The 22,672-nt window shown below is 32.7% G+C and overlaps 1 protein-coding gene across 1 annotated transcript; it reads right to left on the bottom strand.

Annotated features, from left to right (window-relative positions):
* Positions 7,527–20,255, bottom strand: LOC105166644 (basic salivary proline-rich protein 2). Its single transcript, XM_011086087.2, has 4 exons — positions 20,001–20,255; positions 18,990–19,862; positions 9,056–9,139; positions 7,527–8,388 (listed from the first exon to the last, which is right to left on the bottom strand). Exons 1-4 carry the CDS (start codon positions 20,127–20,129, stop codon positions 8,209–8,211), a joined length of 1,266 nt encoding a protein of 421 aa, XP_011084389.1. The 5' UTR covers positions 20,130–20,255; the 3' UTR covers positions 7,527–8,208.

The following is a 22,672-nucleotide window of genomic DNA, read 5'->3' on the forward strand; positions in this document are numbered from 1 at the left end:
AATATAAAAGTTTAAATAAAGAAAAATATTTGAAATGAAAGAAAAAAAATTCCTCTGTGATCCAATACATCAACTTTTGCTCCATACTTTATTCCACATGAAAAACTATTTTTCTTTTTCTTTTTTTCTGCTCAATTGAACAATATAATAATTTACTTTATATTTTCAGTCTAAAAAAGACAAAAGCATTAGTAACATAGTACATTAAAAAATTAAGTTATTATTTACACTAAATATAATAAAATAAAATACTTTAAATGTGAAGCCTTTAGAAAGGATAATGTTCAAAATAAATTCTTAAAGAAAAAAGACCCGTTATCAATTATTTTGACTTTTCATATAATTCGATTGTTTTTTAATTTCATCCTTAAATATTTTCTTTATTTAAGAATTTAAAATATTTATTAAATTTTCAAAGTAAATTAGGAACCCCTTTTTTAGAAGAAATTATAAAGCTCCCACAGCTTTTTTTTTTAATAATTTTTTTATCATAAGCTATTTTTAAGAAATTTTACCAAGTACTCTGAAAACATCTTATTTGTTTTGTAGCAGCAATTGGTATTGGGTTGAATTCTGGTAAAACTTGATCCAGAAGAGTTCATTATATTAAATTTCATAAATAAATAAATACTACAAAAAAAATGGTTCAATAAGTATTGAAAATTTCTTATGTTAAAATAAGTATCCAACTAATTAACAAATAAATTTTCTGTTGTTAATCTATATTATTTAATATATATATTAAATAATTTATTACTAAATTAATTAGCAAAGTAAATTTCTTGTATTAAATTATATAAGTTAGCAGCAATAATTTTACTTGTTAATTAGCCCGACTCTTTTTCTTATCATTGTTGACCCATTTTCTTGTAGTGAGTTTATTTTAAGAAAATCGATAATATCATGATTTCATTCACAAATTATAACAATCAATATACTAATCATTAATATCATATATCTATAACTAATTAACAACTATTATCAAATATCATATATCTAAAATTAATCAATAACTATTATGAAAATACAAAGATAACTACTTGTATAATTACAAATATGTCGGTGAGATTCGAATCCATAATTTTCAACTTCACCTATTAAATTAGATCTCAATCTATTTTCTTAAATATGAAATTTGTTTATCAATTTCATTTGCAATGGAACGATAATTTTAATATGAGATCCCATGAATAAATTCGAGATTATGGGTTTGAGTTCCATCACACGTGTGAATTTGTCTCACTTATTGTAAATTAATTGTAGCGGATAAATATTTAGCTCACTTAATATAAATTTATTGTAATGTGAATTTACTAATTGAATCAATATATGTAGCAATTTATTGATACTCCTATAAATTATATAAATAAAAAAATGAATGATGATTTCAACCCCAAAACATATTAATTTCTCTCTCAATCCAAAGAATTCTCATACATATCTAAACATCATTGTATTATTATGTTACTTATTTTTATACATATATACACACATTCCAATTTTTACATCAATTAGAAAAAAATACTGGTGATTATATTTATAATATATACACATATATCTTCAATTATTTAAAAATAATAATAAAACAAAACTAACCAACTATTAAACACTTTTAAATCTCGCTATTAAATTATAATATCTGCGGAACACAAAAAAATACCCAAAATAAAATTAAACAATTGTCAGTTATGATGTTCTGATATAATGGTTGAGGTTGAAGTTTTATAAATAAATTTGAAATCATAGATTTACATTAAAGCTTTTCCATAAAAAAATCAAACAAATGTCATTGGGGGTAATTTGCTCATTTGCAATATCACGGAGGGTTGCTTGTATTTTTTTTCAAAAATTATATATAAAATCGTCATTAAAGATAATTAGAGATACATATAGTAATGGTGTACTGACTACAAATAATCGTTGTCACTACATTGTGTTGTCACAATGAATGCCTCACTAATTATTTAAAGTGAAACTCTATGCACAATTTTTTTATTACTTTATATATATTTCCAGTGACAAGTTTAAAATGAATGCTCGTTATTTCATCACTAGTATTATATGTTGTTGTGGTATCTATTGTCATTGTTGATCTATTTATTATGAAATTATTGATGTATTTAATAGAATTTTGAATAATTTGATGTACGTTTATAATATAATTGATGCTTCCTATTTATAATTTTCAAATAATTGAATTTGCCAAACACGCCTGCAAATCTCGATAGAATCTTACAAAATGATATCTTACTTGCGTAACGTATTTGGGAGTTGCAACGCTCCAACTTTAGATGATGAATATTTTTTTAGTATTTTACTAATTTTGTTAAGTTTGTTCATTTTCATTAAAGTCAAAGTAAACTGAAAACATAATATTGTAAAATAAATATTTCGTATGCAATTCAATGATTCGACGAATTACAAAGAGCTTCTTTTAAGATTTGATATACTTACGAATATCCCTATATTATTACGATCGATATTTGATGAAACTATTAATTATGTAATCATTAAATGGAGTTTTGACATTATCAATTTTATTCTTATTGAACCTTTTTTTTCTTAAAAAAAAGATATTGGACGAGATGAGTAAAAAATTTTAAAAATTATAAAAAAATTATCTACTTGGTCCATAAAAATATTTATTTATTTTAAAAATAAGTAAAATTATTTCAAATTCTATAAGCGCATTTTGATTAATTTAATATAAAAAATGAATAAAAATTTAACAGAAATGAATGGATTAGAGTAATTATTAAATGAAATTAGAGGGATGTTGGTAATTTTCCATAAAAGTAGTTAAACACATTTTCTTGATTAAATTATATGTATATAAATAGAGATGACTTAAGATGAAAGCAATATATATATATATAAATCAAGAATCAAGGCTGAAAAAGTCCCAAGGTTTTGATTGGACGATGAGAATGATTTCGTGCACTCTTTAAAGGGTTCTAATTGTTGGAAAGTTTATTTGTGGTACTGATTTTACTTTAAGCACGCTTTTTCTTCTATATATAAATTAGCGTTTTTATACTATGTAAAAACAAAAGTGTATTTCTCATTTAATCAATGTATATAAATATATATATATATATATATATATAATTTTATTTTTTGTTTATCATGTAACTTTCTTTTCTTCCACTTTTATAAACGTTTCACGAAGAAAAAGTTTGCACCGCCCACAACCTCAAATGACAAAAGGCTTTCTCAAAATTTGTTATAATTCCAAATATTTTCTTTTTTAAAAAAAAAATTACAAACATCATATGGGATCAAGGCCGACTATTAAATACCCTCTCGCGACAGCCTATTGTAAGAGGGTATTTATTAAAAGACTGTTATAATTCAACTGAGATATTTATAATTTTTCAAAGCATGAAAAAATATTTATAATTATATTAATTTTTTTTTAAAAAAAGCACTATAATTTATTATTTACGCACACATGGAGCATACCCTTACTGCAAAGTAAATAATAAAAAAGGGAAATGGGGAGTGTGGATGGAGGACCCAGAGCAGCAGCATGCAAGAATAAAATGCTTTTTCTTAGTTTGTCCTGTCAGGAAATCCGATGCCTTTATCTCAACCCTCAAGTAAGTGGGAAAACCTCATTATCTCCAAACATTTCTTCAAGTGGGGGATGAATGATCAGTAGTCCTGCTTTGCTTCACACTATAAAAACACATAATATCATCAAACCCAATTTTCTTTCCATTAACATTAATTTGTCATCAATAACAAAATATAATATCATCAACCGTATTTTTATTTTCGCACGAAAATTTTTACAAAATCTAAAACATACATTTCATATTGAAAACTAAAAGTTTTTTTTAGGTAAATATAAGTTTAATTAATAAAATAAGATCGTACCTGAAAACATGGGGTGAGTTGAGAATGAAAATAGGAACAAAACATGGGGTGAGTTGCACTCCTTTCGTGTTGTCTTTTTCTAGGAAACTTTTGTAAGAACTTTAGGGAATTAGGATGTTGCACTCGTATATGCCCAAGTTTGATTATTGTTGGATAACTTTGAGCTCGAGAATTATTGACAAAACTTGCTTGTCCTTTAATGGGTAATTGGCACTTCTTTTTTTGTTTTTTTAATACATACATTCAATTAATATATCAATATAATTGAGATCAATAAATAAATTACAATAATTTACATAAAGTGAGACAAATACCCAAACACCCAATGAAACTCGAACACATAATTCTAAAATTATTCATGAGACCTCATTCGGTGGATAATTGGTACTTTGCCCGCTAAAATGAATTAGATTAGTATTATGCTCTCAATTAAGTCTGCACTTTTTGTCATCCAAATCATACGTGAGGAAGACATGTAGGGTAAGATAAATGAGGATGAGCTTTACGGCAGCCAAAGAAAAATTTACTTTACACCCCCAAAACAATTTCCAACCCTAACCCTAACCCTAACATTGAAATATCCAAACTCAACAGCAATCTTTTGTCCGTCTTGGTTTAAGAAAACACAATAATTGAACCATTTATTTAAATCATCTATTGTCCATAACGTTTTCAACTAAGCAACATTTTCACAAACACAAGTGTACCCTGAACTTGTGAGGAAGACATGGTTTTACCCTCTACAAAATCTCCAACAAATGGACGATATTGGTGGGAAATTGCCTAAAAATAAATTATCAGCCTCCTATTTCCCTCCAAAACACGTCATCACTTTTTACCTAATCCGCACTTTAGATCGAATGGCCACGTGCACTGCACGGGCCATTTCTATTAAGAAATTAACATCGGTATATACAATACAATTGAACACTAAACCTGATCAATTGAAAAGGCATGATATTAAATTTGCAAGAACCTTGAATTGTAGTGCTAAAAATGAAATTAAATCTAATTTTCATTTACATAAATACTTTTTCAAGAAAAAAATTTACACAAAACCCTTTGAGGCACATTACATCGACATGTTTTTAGGGTGTACATTTGTAACTTTACAAAAAGTAAAGAGTATTTGTGTAATTAGATATTATTTTAGAATATATCAATAAAATTTACCCTTATTATTATTATTACTACTTCGCATTTGACGTGAAATCAAAACAAAAGACTTGAACAAATGTAACTTTAAAGATCCTCTTTTTCTAACAAAACGACTATTTAAGAACAAAATTATGGAACCCAATTAAAATGAACAGTACTTCAATTAAGAGTATTTGATCAAAATGAAAAAGGGCACACTACATCAAACTATTACAAGGGCAGAAATTCTTCAGTACCTTTCTAACTTTCCCTTAAAATTGTGCACCAAATCAAGTATCATCTTAGGATGTGGGGAATAATATAAGCCAATATTTTCTAAGCCAATAAATCTCAGCACTTTGAATCATGGGATACCACACTTTTTTATTCATATAATTAACATCTAGAATCCATATTGATGTTGGACTACCTCAAAATTTTAAGTTTTTATTCAAATACCCCCCATTTTCATATTAATTACGAAATAAGTTTGAAATTAATGATAATCCAATCGTTCCTAAGTTAATGTTCACGTGAAGTCGTACAACTCGAAATATCTATAAATACTAGCTCTCAATGCCTTAAGTACAACTTTTGCTATATTTTAATCCCCGACAACCTTCACATTCCTCCTCTTACGACTTGGTTGACTTAAATATCGGAGAGCTATAATCGGGACTTTCTCAATATGGCTTTTACGATTTTAGATCTTGCCTTGCAGGTCATATTTCAAGATTACCTACTTAAGCACATTTAAATCTTTTCTTAACATGAATTTGGTTTTAATCGACTTACTAAATTAAAACACACATCGCATACACTAAACTATCACGGCTTTTGGAATCGAAAAGTACCTAAACTATCGATTGCGCAACATTGAGCCATCATATGTACCCGTGCCGACAGGTTTGTTATGTTTGTGTTCCAAGTCATTTCAACATTTGCAACATAGTCTTAATTTTGTCCCCATTGGATATTAATTGTGTTGGACAACATTAAAAAGAAAAAGTGTAATAATGGAGGAGGTAGAATGGTAGTTGAATCTAACTTATTGTTGGCCGGCGGGCGCCTTCATTTCTCTCTACTTGTCAACTCTTGTTCATGTATATAATAATCCTAGTATGTGTGGACTCGTATAAATTAATGTACGTGCCAATCAACCTTTTTTTTTAAGAAAAGGTACAAAATAATCATAAGTTTTAGAATATGTTTTTTAATTAAATTATGAAACATACAAGAAATGTACGAAAGTTATCAGGAGAAGACACAGAAAAAATGAAAACCAGTGAGATAATTTTGAAAAATAATTATAAGAAAAAGTGTGACAGACTAAAGAATTTTAATACAACATAAGGGTGCTCTTTGAGTGTAAAAGGTATAGACACTTAAAAAATTAAGAGAGATGGAATATTTTTTTATTAAAAGTTTTATTGTTTAAATCGATTTTTGATATATGAAGAATAAAGTTTTTATACACGACATATATTGGTTGGAACAAGAAAAATGAATGTAAATACAGAATTTGGAGGGAGATATTAGTTAGAGAGAATCACCAATTGAGAGACAAAATGGAGAAACGTAGGAATTTGAGAAATGATGGAGAAATTGATTATGTCTTAATCTAGTGGTTAAGATCTTATGAATCAGTTTGAGGTCATGGATTCGAAATTCACCAGACTCAAATGTGAGTCCTTTGCAATGGGTTCTTGTCTCAGTTAATATGAGCTTAATAGAATATAAATATACTTATAAAATTGATGTATTTTTCACTTTATCGATATTGATGTAATTATGTAATAACAATTTTTATAGTAATGATAAGGCCGAACCCGAGTTGGAACAATATGTCCTGAAAGGAGACTTAGGGGCTGGGATTGACTGATGGAGCCCAAATCCAACAAATAATTATGGCAGCGAAAACTCAGTTTTGGCCTTGATACTATGATGACCTGCTATATTACCCTCAAAATTTGTCCATGTGAACTTAAGATGGAATCTCACGAATCCAGCTTCGACCGTCTTCATGTTAAATTTTTTATTTCAAAATTTTAGGGTACCTTTTGTTTTATTTAATATACATAATTTATGTATACAATTTCTTTTTAAAATAAAATAGAACACAATTTTCGTATAAATTGTATGCAGGGGCCACACCTGAATACCATAAAATATTAAAATACCGTCACCTTTCATTTTTATACTTTAATAGCATAATATCTTCAGATCGCGCCGACCCGCCCGACTCGAACACTAATTAATCCATAACTACGTATGTACGAACTTATCATAATCATCTAATCAACATTAGAGGAATAATTCATTTAAATCGTACAACCGGAATATATTTATAAATACAAGCCTTTCATTTCCAAAACCTCTGAAACATTCTTAGCGACATAAAAGTCGTAGCTATAACCAAAACCTTCTCAGTGATTGTCTCACGAGCTTAGGAATCATTGGACCTGATTTAGAATTCATACGACATAAAGGACTTGACCTAATCCGAACTCAAATCAAGTTGTATATGTTAAATGAAATAAAAAAATATAGTATGTTCTATTTCATCCCAAACAGAAAATAACTGACCAGAAGAGGCTATGTCTGATCATCCTTCAATTTTACACATGAAAGGAATACGGTTTCAACATTGTATGACTGACCTTAGAGACCACAACATCTCCTGCACCAAGAACAGAAAAACTCCCAGTCGACTCTAGCATGCAGTCGGCCCTCATCGAACCTGATGGCAGAATTTACTCAAAACAACTTGCACGAACAAAAACTTAGGAAATATGCCCAGAAAAAGAATCCATAAAATCAATGAACACTACACTGCCAATGCTGACAAGAATCTCAAGTTAAATGCTGGGATGCGTCATGGTGACTGAGAGTTACACGAGTATGATAATTCTAGCTCGATCATTTTGCAGCTACATACAGAAATAGCAGTCACAGTCGGATTGTTCTCTAAATCTCACCCAAATATAAACCTAAATAAATACAAAGAAAACAGAGATTTATGTCCGGTGAAGCCGCCTTGAGAACCAGGGTACAAGCTTGTCTTCACCCATAAATCGCAATCTGTTCCCCATCGCAAACTCATCCTAAATCTTAACACTGTCTACAGAAACCCCACTTCTTCCTCCAAATAGTCAGCTCTACAGTTTACTCCTCTCTGCCAGTTAGCAACTCTTAGATGTGGGGCTGAGGATGTTGTGGCTGAGGCTGTTCGGCCTGAGCCTGCTGGCTTTGAGCGTTTGGTACTGCACTCACGTTCATTGCTGCCAGTTCCAGCTCTTGTAATGCATTAACTGCAGCTTCATTATTCAAGGATGGCTTTACCAAGGCTGCTGTTTGCTTGACTCTTGATTGCTGACACACACCAAGTTTGGGAAATGCAAAACCAGTTAGGCGTTAAAATGAAGTGTTAGTTACACTTAGATGTCCTCTCAAAATACGCCCCCCCCCCCCCACCCACAAAACCCCCCCCCCCCCCCCCAACAACAAAAAAAGAAAAAAAAACGTTAGAAAGAACAATTTTTTTGGTCCATGAAAGGACAAAAGAACCTTCCTGCAGTAAGTGTTTTATTACATTATCCCCATTTAACCATATGAACATCTATACCTCTTATAAATTTGAAAACAATATAAGGGTAATTTGGTCAATAAAATATTAAGACCTTTCAATGATGAGAGGCAAAATTGAAAATTCACCTAAGTTTGTGCTGATGCCGGCATTTCTATCCAAAATCGTACAGGCATGCGATCGTAAACAGTTCGAACCCATCGATGATGAGAGGCAAAATTGAAAATTCACCTAAGTTTGTGCTAATGCCGGCATTTCTATCCAAAAATCTATCTACAGGCAAGCGATTGTAAACAGTTCGAAAGGGGTGTAGGTGTATTTTCTAATTTTTTTTATAAAAAAAATGTAATTTCACAATCTCAAAGGGGTCAAAGCGTAATTAAAATTAAAATCAAACCATTTTAAGAAGTCTGCATAAAGAAAGACAAACATCTGTAAAGTAGTTCCACTTACTAAATTTTCAAGTTTTGCTTTGAGATCCAGATAGGCCACTAGCAGCTGGGAATCTGGTGTTCGACCCACCGGTGCTGATGCATTCTAGCAACCACATAAAAAGCAAATGCAAAAATGTGAACTATTCAGTAACATCGATGACTGCACATAGCAATTTTAGTTTATCTATACAAGTAGGACATGGCTAGGATAACAGCAAATTAGGACAAAAGTCCAGAGGAGTAATAGCCGCCTCCTACTCTACCAATCTGTTTTCAGCAACAAATAAACAAAAACAGTAACAAGATAAGCATACAACTTCATCATCTAACCTTCAGCACAATAAATTGCTAGAACAAGTAGCGGTGAGAAAACTAAAATTAGTGATTCGCAATTTTCTCATCAAGCTCGGTCCAGATAGTACACTAAAACCACAGTCTATCTCCTAAATGTTATTCTTCCACACTGGAAAATGGAGTAGATGTTTTCTGATCTAGTAGTTGATAAGTTAGGCTACATTAAAAGATGTTGATAGAACTAAAGTGCTTAACTAAGTTGTACTGTCATTTTGCTAAATACTCTGTTAACAGCTTGAATAAGTAATAAAATTTTATATTTGGAGCTAAACATGAGGTTTGTGCCAGCTTCCAATAGCTTAAGCTCTTATCAAACCTTTTGCTTAAAAAGAAAAAAAATAGGCGTGTTTTAATTTACAGCTTATGCGGTTGGATTAAGCTCATCCAAACTGAAAGTTATTGATAAAATTATATTAAGAATTTTCCCAGTTACTCCAACCTCAGCTTTTTCCATTTGTACTTATGTTTTCAAACACTCCCAACTTTTTCATTACAACTAAACTTACAATTTTCTTTTTATTCTGTAACAAAAAAAGCATTTCCTCGACATATGCTAAAGCAAACTCGCTTTTATTTTTGAAAAAGGAAACTCTGTTGCAGAATGATTTAAGCATAGTGCAAGTGTACAATTCCAATTGTTGGCCAACTTCTCCGTATACCATACCACAGGGTATATAAATTTACTAACTCTAGGAGAAAAAACAGAAGGACAAACATTAGTTAAGAAGAGATAGATCCACCATGTTAAGCATTTTCCCAGTTACTCCAACCTCAGCTTTTTCCATTTTTACTTATGTTTTCAAACACTCCCAACTTTTTCATTACAACTAAACTTACAATTTTCTTTTTATTCTGTAACAAAAAAACATTTCCTCGACATATGCTAAAGCAAACTCGCTTTTATTTTCGAAAAGGAAAACTCTTTTGCAGAATGATCTAAGCATAGTGCAAGTGTACGATTCCAATTGTTGGCCAACTTTTCCGTATGCCATAACACAGGGTATATATATTTACTAACTCTAGGAGAAAAAACAGGAGGACAAACATTAGTTAAGAAGAGATAGATCCACCATGTTAAGCAACAGATGGTTAATGGAAGATTAAAGCTCATAATTGTAGAGGTAGTGAAGCACACATTTAAACCAGGAATCCAATATTCCCTCTAATTTTCTCTAAACCAGACAGGGAGGGTTAGGGAAATCCTATCAATTGCAGCTTTCTCCAGACCTCCGCGAAAAGCATGAAAAAAAAACGGCTTGAATGAGATGATCCTTGTCACCCCACAATTAAGGGGGTGATCTCATAGTTCTTGGTCTATGAAGATTCATTGTTAGGTGCCCCATTTGTTTTCCCATTGAGGCCAAACCTAAACCTGTGCTTGAGAGATAGTTGTTCAAACACCAATAAGGGATGTATGGACTCTTAGATTCTCAAGAAGGGAGAAGACCCCCCAGCCCCCAACAACCACTAAGAAACGAAAGTTGGATCTACACTGGACTCACCGATTCGCCTCATCCATCCTCCTAAGGAGAGGTTTGGTTTCAAACCCCGGTTCAAACACGAGCAGTATGCCAATATGCCAATGTACACTAGATGATCCACATCTTACATCTCAGGGTCTGGCGGCAATGAGCACATTGAACTATCCATGTAGCTAAGAGCCCTCACAACCCAGGCACAACGACGCTATTATCAGGGGCGTGATCTACCAGCAAGCTAATAACCCATCATGTGAGCCTCCCACTGGTCCAGCTATAGGTTTCTAGGATGAGGCAAGTTACATTATTCCACTATAGAAATTATTATAATTATCTCCACCTAAGAAATCTAAATATACGCGCAAAATAGAGCGACTAAGATTCAAACAAAGTGATCCACAAATACTAATATCACCAGATCAAGAAGAACAAAGTCATATTACATTCCCCTCAAGTTTGAAACCCACACTTTCCCTTGAATTGAACCAAGGTTTAAGTACGATAACTAGTAATTATCAACAATGTACGAATGCTCAATTGCACATTTCCAACTCCAAATTCTTTCAAGCTAAACTCTAAAATATGGGTGATGTGTTTGAAATCTATTGCACCCATGACTCATCACTATCAGCTAGGAATACAATCAACTCAAACTAGCTTGCGTGCATTGAGCCAACTTGTAAACTAATTGAGACCGGCCATCTTAACCTTCACCCAAGATCTTTTCATCTTGAACGGAGTTAGTTGAACTGAACCCCATAACTGAGTTGAATTAAAGTCAAATACATAGCTTAAAGCATATAACTATTCAGGGTTTCTATTGTTAAATATTAGGATTAGTTACAACCACCTCCCCCATGAGTTAATGTAATGATATATGTTAGGATTTGTGTTGATTTATGTATATCTTCTCCTATCTCTTAGAGACAAGTATGATTTTATTTGTAGTTATTTCTAAAACCCCTTCCTATATGTATCGACGTTGGGTCTTTTAACGAATACAACAACGTGATTTTTTTAGTCTCCATTTCTAACATGGCATCGAGTAGGTTGAAAGGAAAACTTAGTTACTATTAAAAGAGAGAGAGAGAGAGAGATGAACATAATAAATAATCCTAGTTAGCCGGCCAACACAGCACCCACCCACCGCCACACCTACCATTGGCCATGGCGCCCCCTCCAACGAACTATGTCTTTCCTACTCCTCCAAGTTGGCCCCGCCACGTTGTGTGACTACGTCGCTGCCCGCCTACGCCCATTGAGATTGATGCTAGGGCTACTTTCCAGGATTGCTTTTTATATTGATTGTTCTCGTTAATGTTGTTTCAAGGACCAATGGCAGGCCAGTGAAGGGTTTTGTATTTAAAAAAAAAAAAAACTCCTACTCTCGTGAAAAAGGAGTATGTTGCTTGCCTTCTTAGTCCACTAAACTAAAACTAATGTACTCTGCAGTTATCTCTATTATTTCCATTGTTCCACAACCTCAAGCGCTTTTAATATCTCTCACGGTAAGTATTGGATGATGTATTCTAGTGCTACAACCCATACCAGTGGTAATAAATCTCTTCTTACCTCCTTGACATACTCTGACTCTTTATCATTGTTGATGATTCATTTTGTCCCATCTCTGGGTTCAGTACCATACAACCTACTTTGCATCTCACCCTTGATAATGGTCTCTATTTTGCATCTCACCATTTATAATGGTTTTTATACTCCTAACTTTGTTGTTAGTCCATTATCCATTTGTTAGCTTACCAAATCTCATAATTACTTGGTCACCGTCTTTCCATCGTGTTGCATCTTTTACAAGGGGTATAATTGTAGTGGGCATGAACATGATGGTCTCTATTACTTAGACCTATCTGCTACACCGATCAATAACCATGCCTTGTGAACCTCAATCCTCCCTTCAGTGCATTGTCGACTTGGTCATCCCCTTTATCCAAGATGAAATTGGTGCTGCCAATTTATTCTTCTATTTCTAGTTTAGAATGTGAATCATGTGAATGGGAAACCACATCAAGAATCGAAACACGTCGCTCTTCTCTTTTCGAACTCATTCATTTAGATACTTCGGGGTTTTGTCATGTGTCGTATATTATTGGTTTTTGATATTTAATTCTTTTTATCAATGATTATTTCAGAACGACATGGGTTTATTTGCTGAAAATTAGATCTGGAGTTCCTAGTATTATCACTTCCTTTTATAAAGAAATTCAAACTCAATTTTCTATTAATATTTGTATTTCACAAACTAATAATACCCTGGAAATTAGTCAAAAAGGTCTCCGACTTTTGTGAATCCCATGGAATTTTACACCAAACTTCTCGTCATCATACTTCCAGCAAAATCATGTGGCAGAACGCAAACATCGTCATTTACTTGATGTTGCTCGCACTATTATGGTACAAATTCCTATTGGGGGTCGTAGGGGTCGCTTGTTTCTCATCAATCGTATGCCTTATGTTATTCTTAATAGGGATATTCATTATAGTTGTCTTTATGTTGATAAATCATTATTCCCTCAACCTCCTCGTATTCTTTGGTAATATATGTCACGTTCATATTGTCTCTAGGTCAGGATAAGCTCTCCACTCTGATGTGTCAAGTGTATTTTTTTGGGTATCCTCATACACAAAAAGGTTATCAATGCTATGACCCTACCTCTCGCTCGTACTTCACTTGGGCAGAATTCACTTTCTTTAAGTCAAATCCATACTATTCCAAGGACAAGCCTACCACAATACATTCTTTTACTTGTTCTTGTTCTTGTTCTTGGCCCACACATTCTACAACAAAACTCTCAATCACTTCAAGCCAATTCTCGCAGTCAACGGACCCTATCCACCATGTTGTTGCTAGCCTATTCTAACAGTTGCTGCCTCTCCACCTCCACCTGCAGCTCTCGAACATCCACTACTACCATTCCAATAGCCGTTCAGAAAAGTAAACGGTCTTGTACCACTCATCCTATTGCACATTGTCTTTCTTTTGATTATCTTAGTCCTAAAATTTTGCGGTTTTACTGTTTCTCTTTCATCTATATCTATTCCCAAGTCTTATCAAGCACTTCAGCATCCCTAATGGAAAATGGATATGGATGAAGAGAGGAACTTGCGAACTTGTTGCTCCTCCTCCTAATACTGATGTTGTGGCCTGTTGGTAGGCCTCCACCCTTGAATAGCATGTTGGTCACACTATTGATTGTTACATGGCTCAATTAGTTGCCTAAAGGTTCACCCAGACCTAGGGTATTGATTACTTTGTGGCTTTTTCTCCAGTTGCTCGTCTCAACTTCATTCTGGTCTTATTTTGTCTAGATGTTAACCTTGACTAGACTATCAGATGGATGTGAATAGTACAATTTTATATGGGGATCTGAGTGAAATTATATATGTGGAGAAACCTCCGGGAGTGTTGCTCGAGAGGAGAGTCGAATGGAATGCAAATTGAAGCAATTCATGACCTCAAACAAAATCCTAGAGTGTGGTTTGATAAATATAATCGTGTTATTGGCAATGTTGGTTTTTTTCTTGATGTCAGGCAAATCATTCAGTTTTTATACAAAGTAGGGTATGATTATTCTAGCAGTAGTGTATGTTGATGACATTCTGATTACTTGTAGTGGTTTTGGTCAGTAAGCATTTGGGACGACCAAAATACTTTTTAGGCATTGAAATTACCCATATCAAGCATGGAATATCTCTGTCCCAAAGAAAGTATGCTTGCGATCACCCTCAAAAAGTCGGTTTGCTTGATAGAAAGCCTGTGGACGCACCTATGGAGTTCAGTCCTGATTTGTGGAAGGACAATAGTGACTATCTCGAAGATACGACCAAATATAAACAACTTGTAGGGAATTTAATCTTTTTGGCTGTGATTAGACCTGAGATACCTCTTGTTGTTAGTCTAAATAAGCCACAACTTATTCATTGGGAAGCGGCTCTTAGGATTTTGAAGTACATAATAGTGGCTCCTGGAAAAGGTTTGTTATTAGAACAACATGGACATGTTAAGATAGAAGCCTACTCTCAGGCAGACTATACGCGGTCTAAAGATGTACCTATGTATTGTGACAATCAAGCAGTCATTCACATTGTTAGTAATCCGACTTTTCATTAGAGAACAAAGCACATTGAAGTTGATTGCCACTTTGTACGTGAGGCAGTTATGATTCAGAAAAATTGGACTCCATACACTTATCCTTCAAAGCAAAGAACATAAATTTTCACTAAAGCTTTAGGAGCAAGGCTTAAGGCCTTGTGTCACGAGCTGGGCATGATTGATATAAGCTAAGAAGTGTAAGGATTTGTGTTGATTTACGTATATCTTCTCCTATCTCTTAGAGATAAGTTGGTTGATTCTATTTGTAGTTACTCTAAAATATCTTAGGGATAAGTTGATTTTTTTTAAATACAACATCTCAGTTTTTTTCTTCACTCTCCATTTCTAATAAACATACAATGCCTTTTCTCCTTTCAGAATTATAAAAGCATTCCTTTCAAATTCATAAGAGTTACTTGTCACTCCCCTACTATAAGTATTTAAATGGAAAATGATGACATCATCCTAAAGTTTAATTGATTTCTTCAATTCACCACATGGTAGTTTGTCAGATTTGGAGGCATTCGTAGTAAATAAAATTTGTAGAGGTTGTTCATACTATGCACCATACAAATTCCAAACCTTTACATTGTGTTTGGATTTGTATTTTAGTTGTTTTGTTTTGTGTTTTGAAAATAGAGAGAGAAAAATAGAGATAAATAAGTGTGTGTTGAAAATAGATGATATGTTTGGATATGTGTTTTGGTGTAATTTAAAATATTTTAAAATAAGTGGTGTAGGTTTGATGTTGGGATTTGGGAGACAAAAATCACTATTCATTGTCAAATCATATATTTTCATATATAAATATGTATATATATAAATATTTTATGTTTAATATTGTATTTTTTGGAGACAAAAATTACTGTTTATTTCAAATCATGTCTGTTTTATATTATGTATATATATATTATATAGAAAGTTGAAAAACAGAAAAACACGCAGATAAGGTGTAAAAACACAAAAACAAACATTAAGTATATTTTATCTTGTCTCGGAAAATGCGAAGTAACAAATCCAAACATAGCCTTAGCTTTTTATTTTTTAGGTTTCCTCCCTATTTATATTCCCATAATTTCCATTCAGAAAACAATGCATCCATTTTGACTAAATTACATAATGTGATGAAGCAATATAAAGAGGGTTGGAGTGTATAATGTAAGTGAAGCCAAACTAGCTCCGAATTTTTTGGCACTAAATTCTTTTAATATTAGTCCAAGTCTAATAGTTTTGTATAAATCTAATATCCTATCTTCCTTATTTCATATGTGAAATCAATTCTTCCAAATATCGTCACAACTACATTTTTAAGTTGTAATTTAACTTAAAGTAAAAGACATCTTAGTAATTTTAACACATTAAATAAGGACATTAGTAATTACATTTTATTGTTGAAGGGAAGGTTGGGTAATTTCGAAAGGAGAAGTGGTATATTTAGTAATTACACTACATGGAACTTCTTTTATTCTTTATTATTTAGTTTTTAAATGAGGTTAATTTATCTTTTCATCAGCAACTTGGTTTTAATAATGAAAACTTGGAGATGAAATTTTTGTAAGTCCAAAGGGGAGAGAAATATGATCTGCAATTATACTTAAAGTTCAAGGGAGGTTCTTGTAACTAAATTTAAAAAATGTAATGAAGCAATATACGCAGGGTTGGAGTGTATAATGTAAATGAAACCAGACTAGTTTCCAATCAATTCTCCAAATATCATCACAACGACATTTTAAGTTGTAATTTAACATTGAATAAAAGATATGTCAATAATTTAACACTAGACACATTAGTATTTACATTTTACGTTGTTGAAGGAGAGGTATTTATAATTTCAGGTGTATTTGGTAATTACACTGAATGAAATATTCTTTATTTTTTAGTTTTTAAATGAGGTTAATTTGGTCTTTTCGTCAGCCTCTTGGTTTTCTAATAATGATAACTTGGACATGAGATTTTTGTAATTCAACTACCAATGTATTTGGATTTATGAGTATTATTCCCATGAGTGTTCAACATTACTATAGTCCATAAGTCATCCCAAAACTAAAATGTTTTGCAAGGTAAATCTTGTGGAAGATTCCAAAAACACAATAAAGTTATATTTAAAATTAGCTCAAATGATTTCCTTGAGCTTAAACTAGGCTCTTGCTGAAGTGAGGCAATGAGCTAAGATGAAGCAATACTTTCCCCTTCACTACATAAGTTTGAACTCAGTCTATGAAAATTCATAAAGCTATACGAAATCAGTTTGTTTGCGTCCCTACTCTCAACTTATACTAAAACGACGAAGCACAATATTCTGCACCAATTTCACTCTCTCCAACCCTTGTGAAATACTTAGTCAACAGGAGTCGAATAATTAGGAAGGATATGAATCTAATAAACACCAAAATTAAAAGATGCAAGTCGATATGAAAGAGTTGAAACCTGAAAATCATAAAGTGCATTGATTTAAAATGACCGTCACAAATGGCGATTAACATAAGCTATACAGATAGATAGTATGCTAAGTATCATTTCTCACCAAAAACTAATTCTTAATATGGGAGCCAGATTGGCTGAACTTCTGAAACTAGTCTGTAGGTTAAAATGTCCAATTAACTAAAAAACCCAGTATGGTCGTGTACATTAATATCAAGAGTAGACAACACAAACATACTGCAATTTCATACAGTACTTGAACTATATCTTCATTTACCACTAGCAACTTTACATACACTTAGAGAACAGCTTAAACCACTCTTTTATCTCAGATACATCTTTGCAGTTTCACTTGTAAAATATTAAAATTGCATCTGTAATCCGTTACTCCAAAAAGATAATTATCATATAACAGTTTCAAGATTATTTACCACTAATTTGTGAAGTAATGAAAGAAAGGAAAAGATTCTGTGAAGCCCTAATTGCTTTTAGTTTCTTCTCACCACAAGGTAATACTAAAACCTGGATCAGATTGTCAAAACCAACTTTTTCTTTAAGTGAATCAGGGCATTTGGTAAGCAATACAAGTCAATGTGATATCCGTGTCAGTGGACAGCTAAGAGGTACTAAAACTTCATGCTCTTGCAACCATCTAAGATAAAAGGCAATTTCTTTTATATTTGTAACATAATAAAATTTGCATTGGGCATCCAGTTAAGTTAACATTATCTTTTAATCTCTTTTGTAGTTTTTATCCAATTGAGCAAGACAAAACTAACCTAGTTTCTTTTAGAGTTTCTAATCTAAACTCGCAATAACCCTAGTTAGAGTTTGGAGTAAAATTTCTCAACTACAAGAAGGAAATTAATAAAAATGCCATGAGATTATGCGATACGTCATAAGAACTCAAGTTAAAATCTCTCAACTAAGACAATGAAATGTTAAAAATGGAACGAGATTATACCATATAATGATAATAACATTTACATTTTCTGAACTTTCACCATCTCCTAAGTAATGAATGCAAGAAAAGTAATTTACACCTAACACGCCGCGTACGATTTTGCATATTCCTAATGCTTTTTTGTTTCTTCTCAAAAGTCAATGAAATATGGAGCCGATATTCCGGACTAACTTATCGCTACATAAATAAAGTCATTAAATAAATAAAAAGATTCCGTCAATACAGCTAAGCATGGGATGTGTAGTATTTATTGTTTGGACTATTTAAAAAAATTACAATTTTACTACCATTTGTCACCTGACACCATTTTACTAATAGGGGATTTTCTCATTTGTAATAACATATTCAAATTAGAACTATCATCCATGTAAGAACTTCTTTTACCTGATATATACAAAAAACACAAAAACTAGTCTTTTTATATCTTTCAGACTTTTACATAATCTGAACAACAAAAAATACTACCTTCAAATCTTGCACAATTTCTAAATATTAATCATTATATTACTAGCAATAGTCTGATTGATACATTAACATTTCTCGGCTAAAAGGAGATAACAGAAAAATACATTGACATTATTAAAATAACGATATTGAATTTTACAGTTCACTAGTACAAGCTTCTTACCTTTTTAGGCCGCCCCAAGGGCTTACCAGAAAGCTTTCTTGGCTTCTTGGGCGGCACACTAATCAGATTCCTCGGCTTCTTAGCCCCACCATCGGCCTTGGGCGGCCTCCCCCGACGCTTTCCAGCCACTGGGGCAACTCCACCACTAGCTACAGGCGCATTAACATCAGCAACAGGTGCCACCGCTGTCCCACCACCAGCAGGCGCCCCTGGAGCCAACCCTTCGACCACATTAATTGGCCTAGGCGGCCTCCCCCGTGGCCTCCCTTGGCCCTTTTGTATGGCAGCTCCAGGAGCAGCATTCTTCTTGGGCCTCCCTCTAGCTCTCCCCACACCAACGCCACCATCAGCAGTAGCCACACCGTTCTTTGGTGGACGACCAGGTCCCCGCTTAAACACACCCTGCTTCGGTGGACGCCCACGGCCTCTTACGGGCCCACCCGCAGCAGGCCCATTTACCGGCCCAACATCAACGTATACAGTCCCCGGGCCAACAGCCACGTTCTGCTGCGGCTGGGCAGCCGGAACAGAATTTATGTCCACGGTTGGAGCAAAAACGGGCACGGCAGCTTGGCCTGCTTCGGGCTTGGGCTTGGGAGGCCGGCCAGGCCGTCTCTTGGGCCCAACAGAAGAGGGATCTGCCGAAACGGCGTTAACAGCACCGTTGACGGCAACAGGAGCAGATCTAGGAAGCTTGTAAGAGTGCTTGACCATGAGAACCTGACCGTTGATTTTCAACCGCTTGAGGTGGTGAGTCAACAGCGCCGAGTGTGTCGGTGGCAGGTTCGGGTAGTGAGTCTCTATGTACTTAGCTATAGCCCTCTTGCTCGACCCGTTCCGCTCCTTCAACGCCGATATCGCCGCCGTTATCATCTGCACAGAAACACCAAGAAAGTCACAAAAAAATTATCCAGCAAACCTCCAGGAAGAAAAAAAACAAAACGAAAAAAAGGGGAACCGGGAAAGGTGATTTCTTTTCTCCACGGATCACTGGAAAGAGCATCACAGTACCTCAGCATACGGTGGGTGGATATGGGCGGGAGGTTGAGCAGGGGTCGGGTTGGCCGCGGCCGCCGCGGTGGCCGAAACAGCCGCCGTTGGTTGGACGGCTGGCGGTGGTGGATCCAACGTTGGGTCCATACACTCAGTTTTAAAATATCTGAAGGAAAGATAGAGAGAGAAAGGAGGTGACAAACTTAGAGAGAGACAGAGTGTGTTTGTGTGTAAGGATAGAGATGAAAAAGGCGCTGGGGGTGAGTTGTGAGGTGGATTGGACCGTTGGAGCCACTGTGTGTGTGTAGGTTTATTGCAAAAAATTTGTCTGTCGTCTTTTATCCCTTTCTTATTAATTATTATTGTATTTATAATCCTTTTTTATTCTGAAGATTAATTGATTTACAAAATTTTCAATTATAAAATGTTATAAAGTATCTGACAAGTTTTTTAAAATAATTTTATCATTCCAAAATAATATACGATTATCTTATAAGCTTTTTTGATAAATTCGAATAAATCAGTTCAGTTTTTCAAAATTTATCATTAATAACATATTGTAAGCTTCCTAATTTTATTTTATCAAACTGTTAAATAGTTTTTTCCTGAAAAATAAGATATAATATTTTATTATAAGTTTGAAAACCAACTTGTAAAATGTGTGAAATTATAAAATATTATAATCAAGCTTATCCAAACACCATCTAACTTTCATTCAATTTTTTTAAAATTGATAGATTTTTGTGAATTTTTTCATTTTTTTCCCTATTTAGTTGCAAGATTATTACTTTTGTAGTATTTATGATATTTTGGGGTTCTATTTGTCTTAGATTTCATTCCTTAAATATAGTGCTATGTCCATTATTATTTAAAATGTAATATCTATATATATATATATATTGGTATGTGTAAGTAATTTCATTTTCACAATAAAATTAAAGATTTTTTTAATTAATTAGCTTCAATTCTCAAAAACATTTTATGATCCAAGGCTCATAAAATTAGGAATATTTGTATGTGTGTGTAAAAGAGTTAATATAAATAAACGAAAAGAAAATTAAGAATTAATTATTTGATGCAAATAACATATTGGGTACGTGTTGGTGGATGTTTATGACAATGTTGTTACATTTTTAGTACATGTTTATTTTGTACATTTAAGAAAAATATTTTTCATAAATACTTTTTAAAATATCATAAGTAAATATAAGTTTGCAAGTATATTAATCGAATTAATTTAGTTATTTTTCTTAAAGTAGCAAATTGTTTAGTCATTTTTTATCAACTTAATTGAGTAATGTTAAATATATGATAATTGTTTAGATCTAAAATGTTGCTATGTATTTATATAATTATACTTTGGGTCCCTAAATAGTATAACTTATTCATCTATAGCCCCTAAACAACCATTTCTTACACTTTTGGTCCATAAATTTTTAGTATTTTTTATTATTTTCATCAAGCGATCGTCAAGTTTGATGAAAAAATCACCAAGTGCCACACGCATGAGCCTTGGAAAGAGGGTAATACGATCCTCATGTATATTATGATGATTTTCCATCAAACTTAACAACCACTTGTTAAAAATAAACAAAATATTAAAAAAAAAAAAAAAGGTGGTAGGACCACAAGTGTAAATTCTGATTCTTCATGGACTAAAAGCGAATAAGCAAAACTTTTTACGTAGCAAAAGTGTAATTCTCCCGTTTAGCTTGTTTATACACTTTGTGTAAGACATTGTGAAGTAAACAATATTTTAATAAAAATGAAAATTTTTTTGAAAATTTTGCTACGGTTACATTGGTCAATATATTCGTTTAGGTGCTAATATTCTGTGACAAACAACATAGTTGTCCCAGCTATTTGCAACAACATTTGTACATGTTTGTGATGGACATACATGTTAGTTTGCAATGAGTTTGTGACAATAAATCTTTAGGTATTTTCAATCATGAGTTTGTGATGGCTTGTTCATGTTGTTGCAAAAGTTAGTGACAACAAATCGCTAAAAGCATTATATTGCAGTTTTTGCGACAAGTTATAAGTTTCAGTTGGCATTATAAATTATAATTTTATATTTTCAAAAAGAAAAAAAACTTATATATACTGGATGGTTTAACACGATATTTGCGATAATTACGTGGAGTATTTACAATAAAATTTTCGACGAATCACCATTTTTAATTTTCTTTTAAAAATTTATTTCAAATATATTAATGAAGTAATTGACGAATTTAATTTCCAACAATGTTTGTATAAAAACTTAAAGGTAAATGTTTTATTTGGTCCCTTAAGTTATCGTTTAAAATTACTTTAGTCCTTCAAGTTTATTTCTTGTCTTTAGCATCTATAAACTTTAATTTTTGTCTCAATTTGGTCCATTTAATAATTTTCCAGCGAAAATGTGGTTGGGGTTTGACTTTTTGAGGGTAAAATGCCCAATTTAAATTTAATTTTATCACTTTAGTCCCTTAAATTTGTAAAATTATCAAATTAGTCATTTTTTAGAAAGGAAGATATTTTTTTTATGTTTTTATATGGTGAATATGATGTAATTATCTTGTATGAAAAATAAAATTTTTGAACTCTTGTAAACATAATTTTGATATATTGCTTAATTTAAAAGAAACTATTTTTTTTTTCATTTTCAAAATTGACAAGCAAATCAAAAACTATAATAAAAAAATTCT

The sequence above is a fragment of the Sesamum indicum genome, linkage group LG1 (genome assembly GCF_000512975.1).
Source record: "Sesamum indicum cultivar Zhongzhi No. 13 linkage group LG1, S_indicum_v1.0, whole genome shotgun sequence".
NCBI classification, from domain to species: Eukaryota; Viridiplantae; Streptophyta; class Magnoliopsida; order Lamiales; family Pedaliaceae; genus Sesamum; species Sesamum indicum.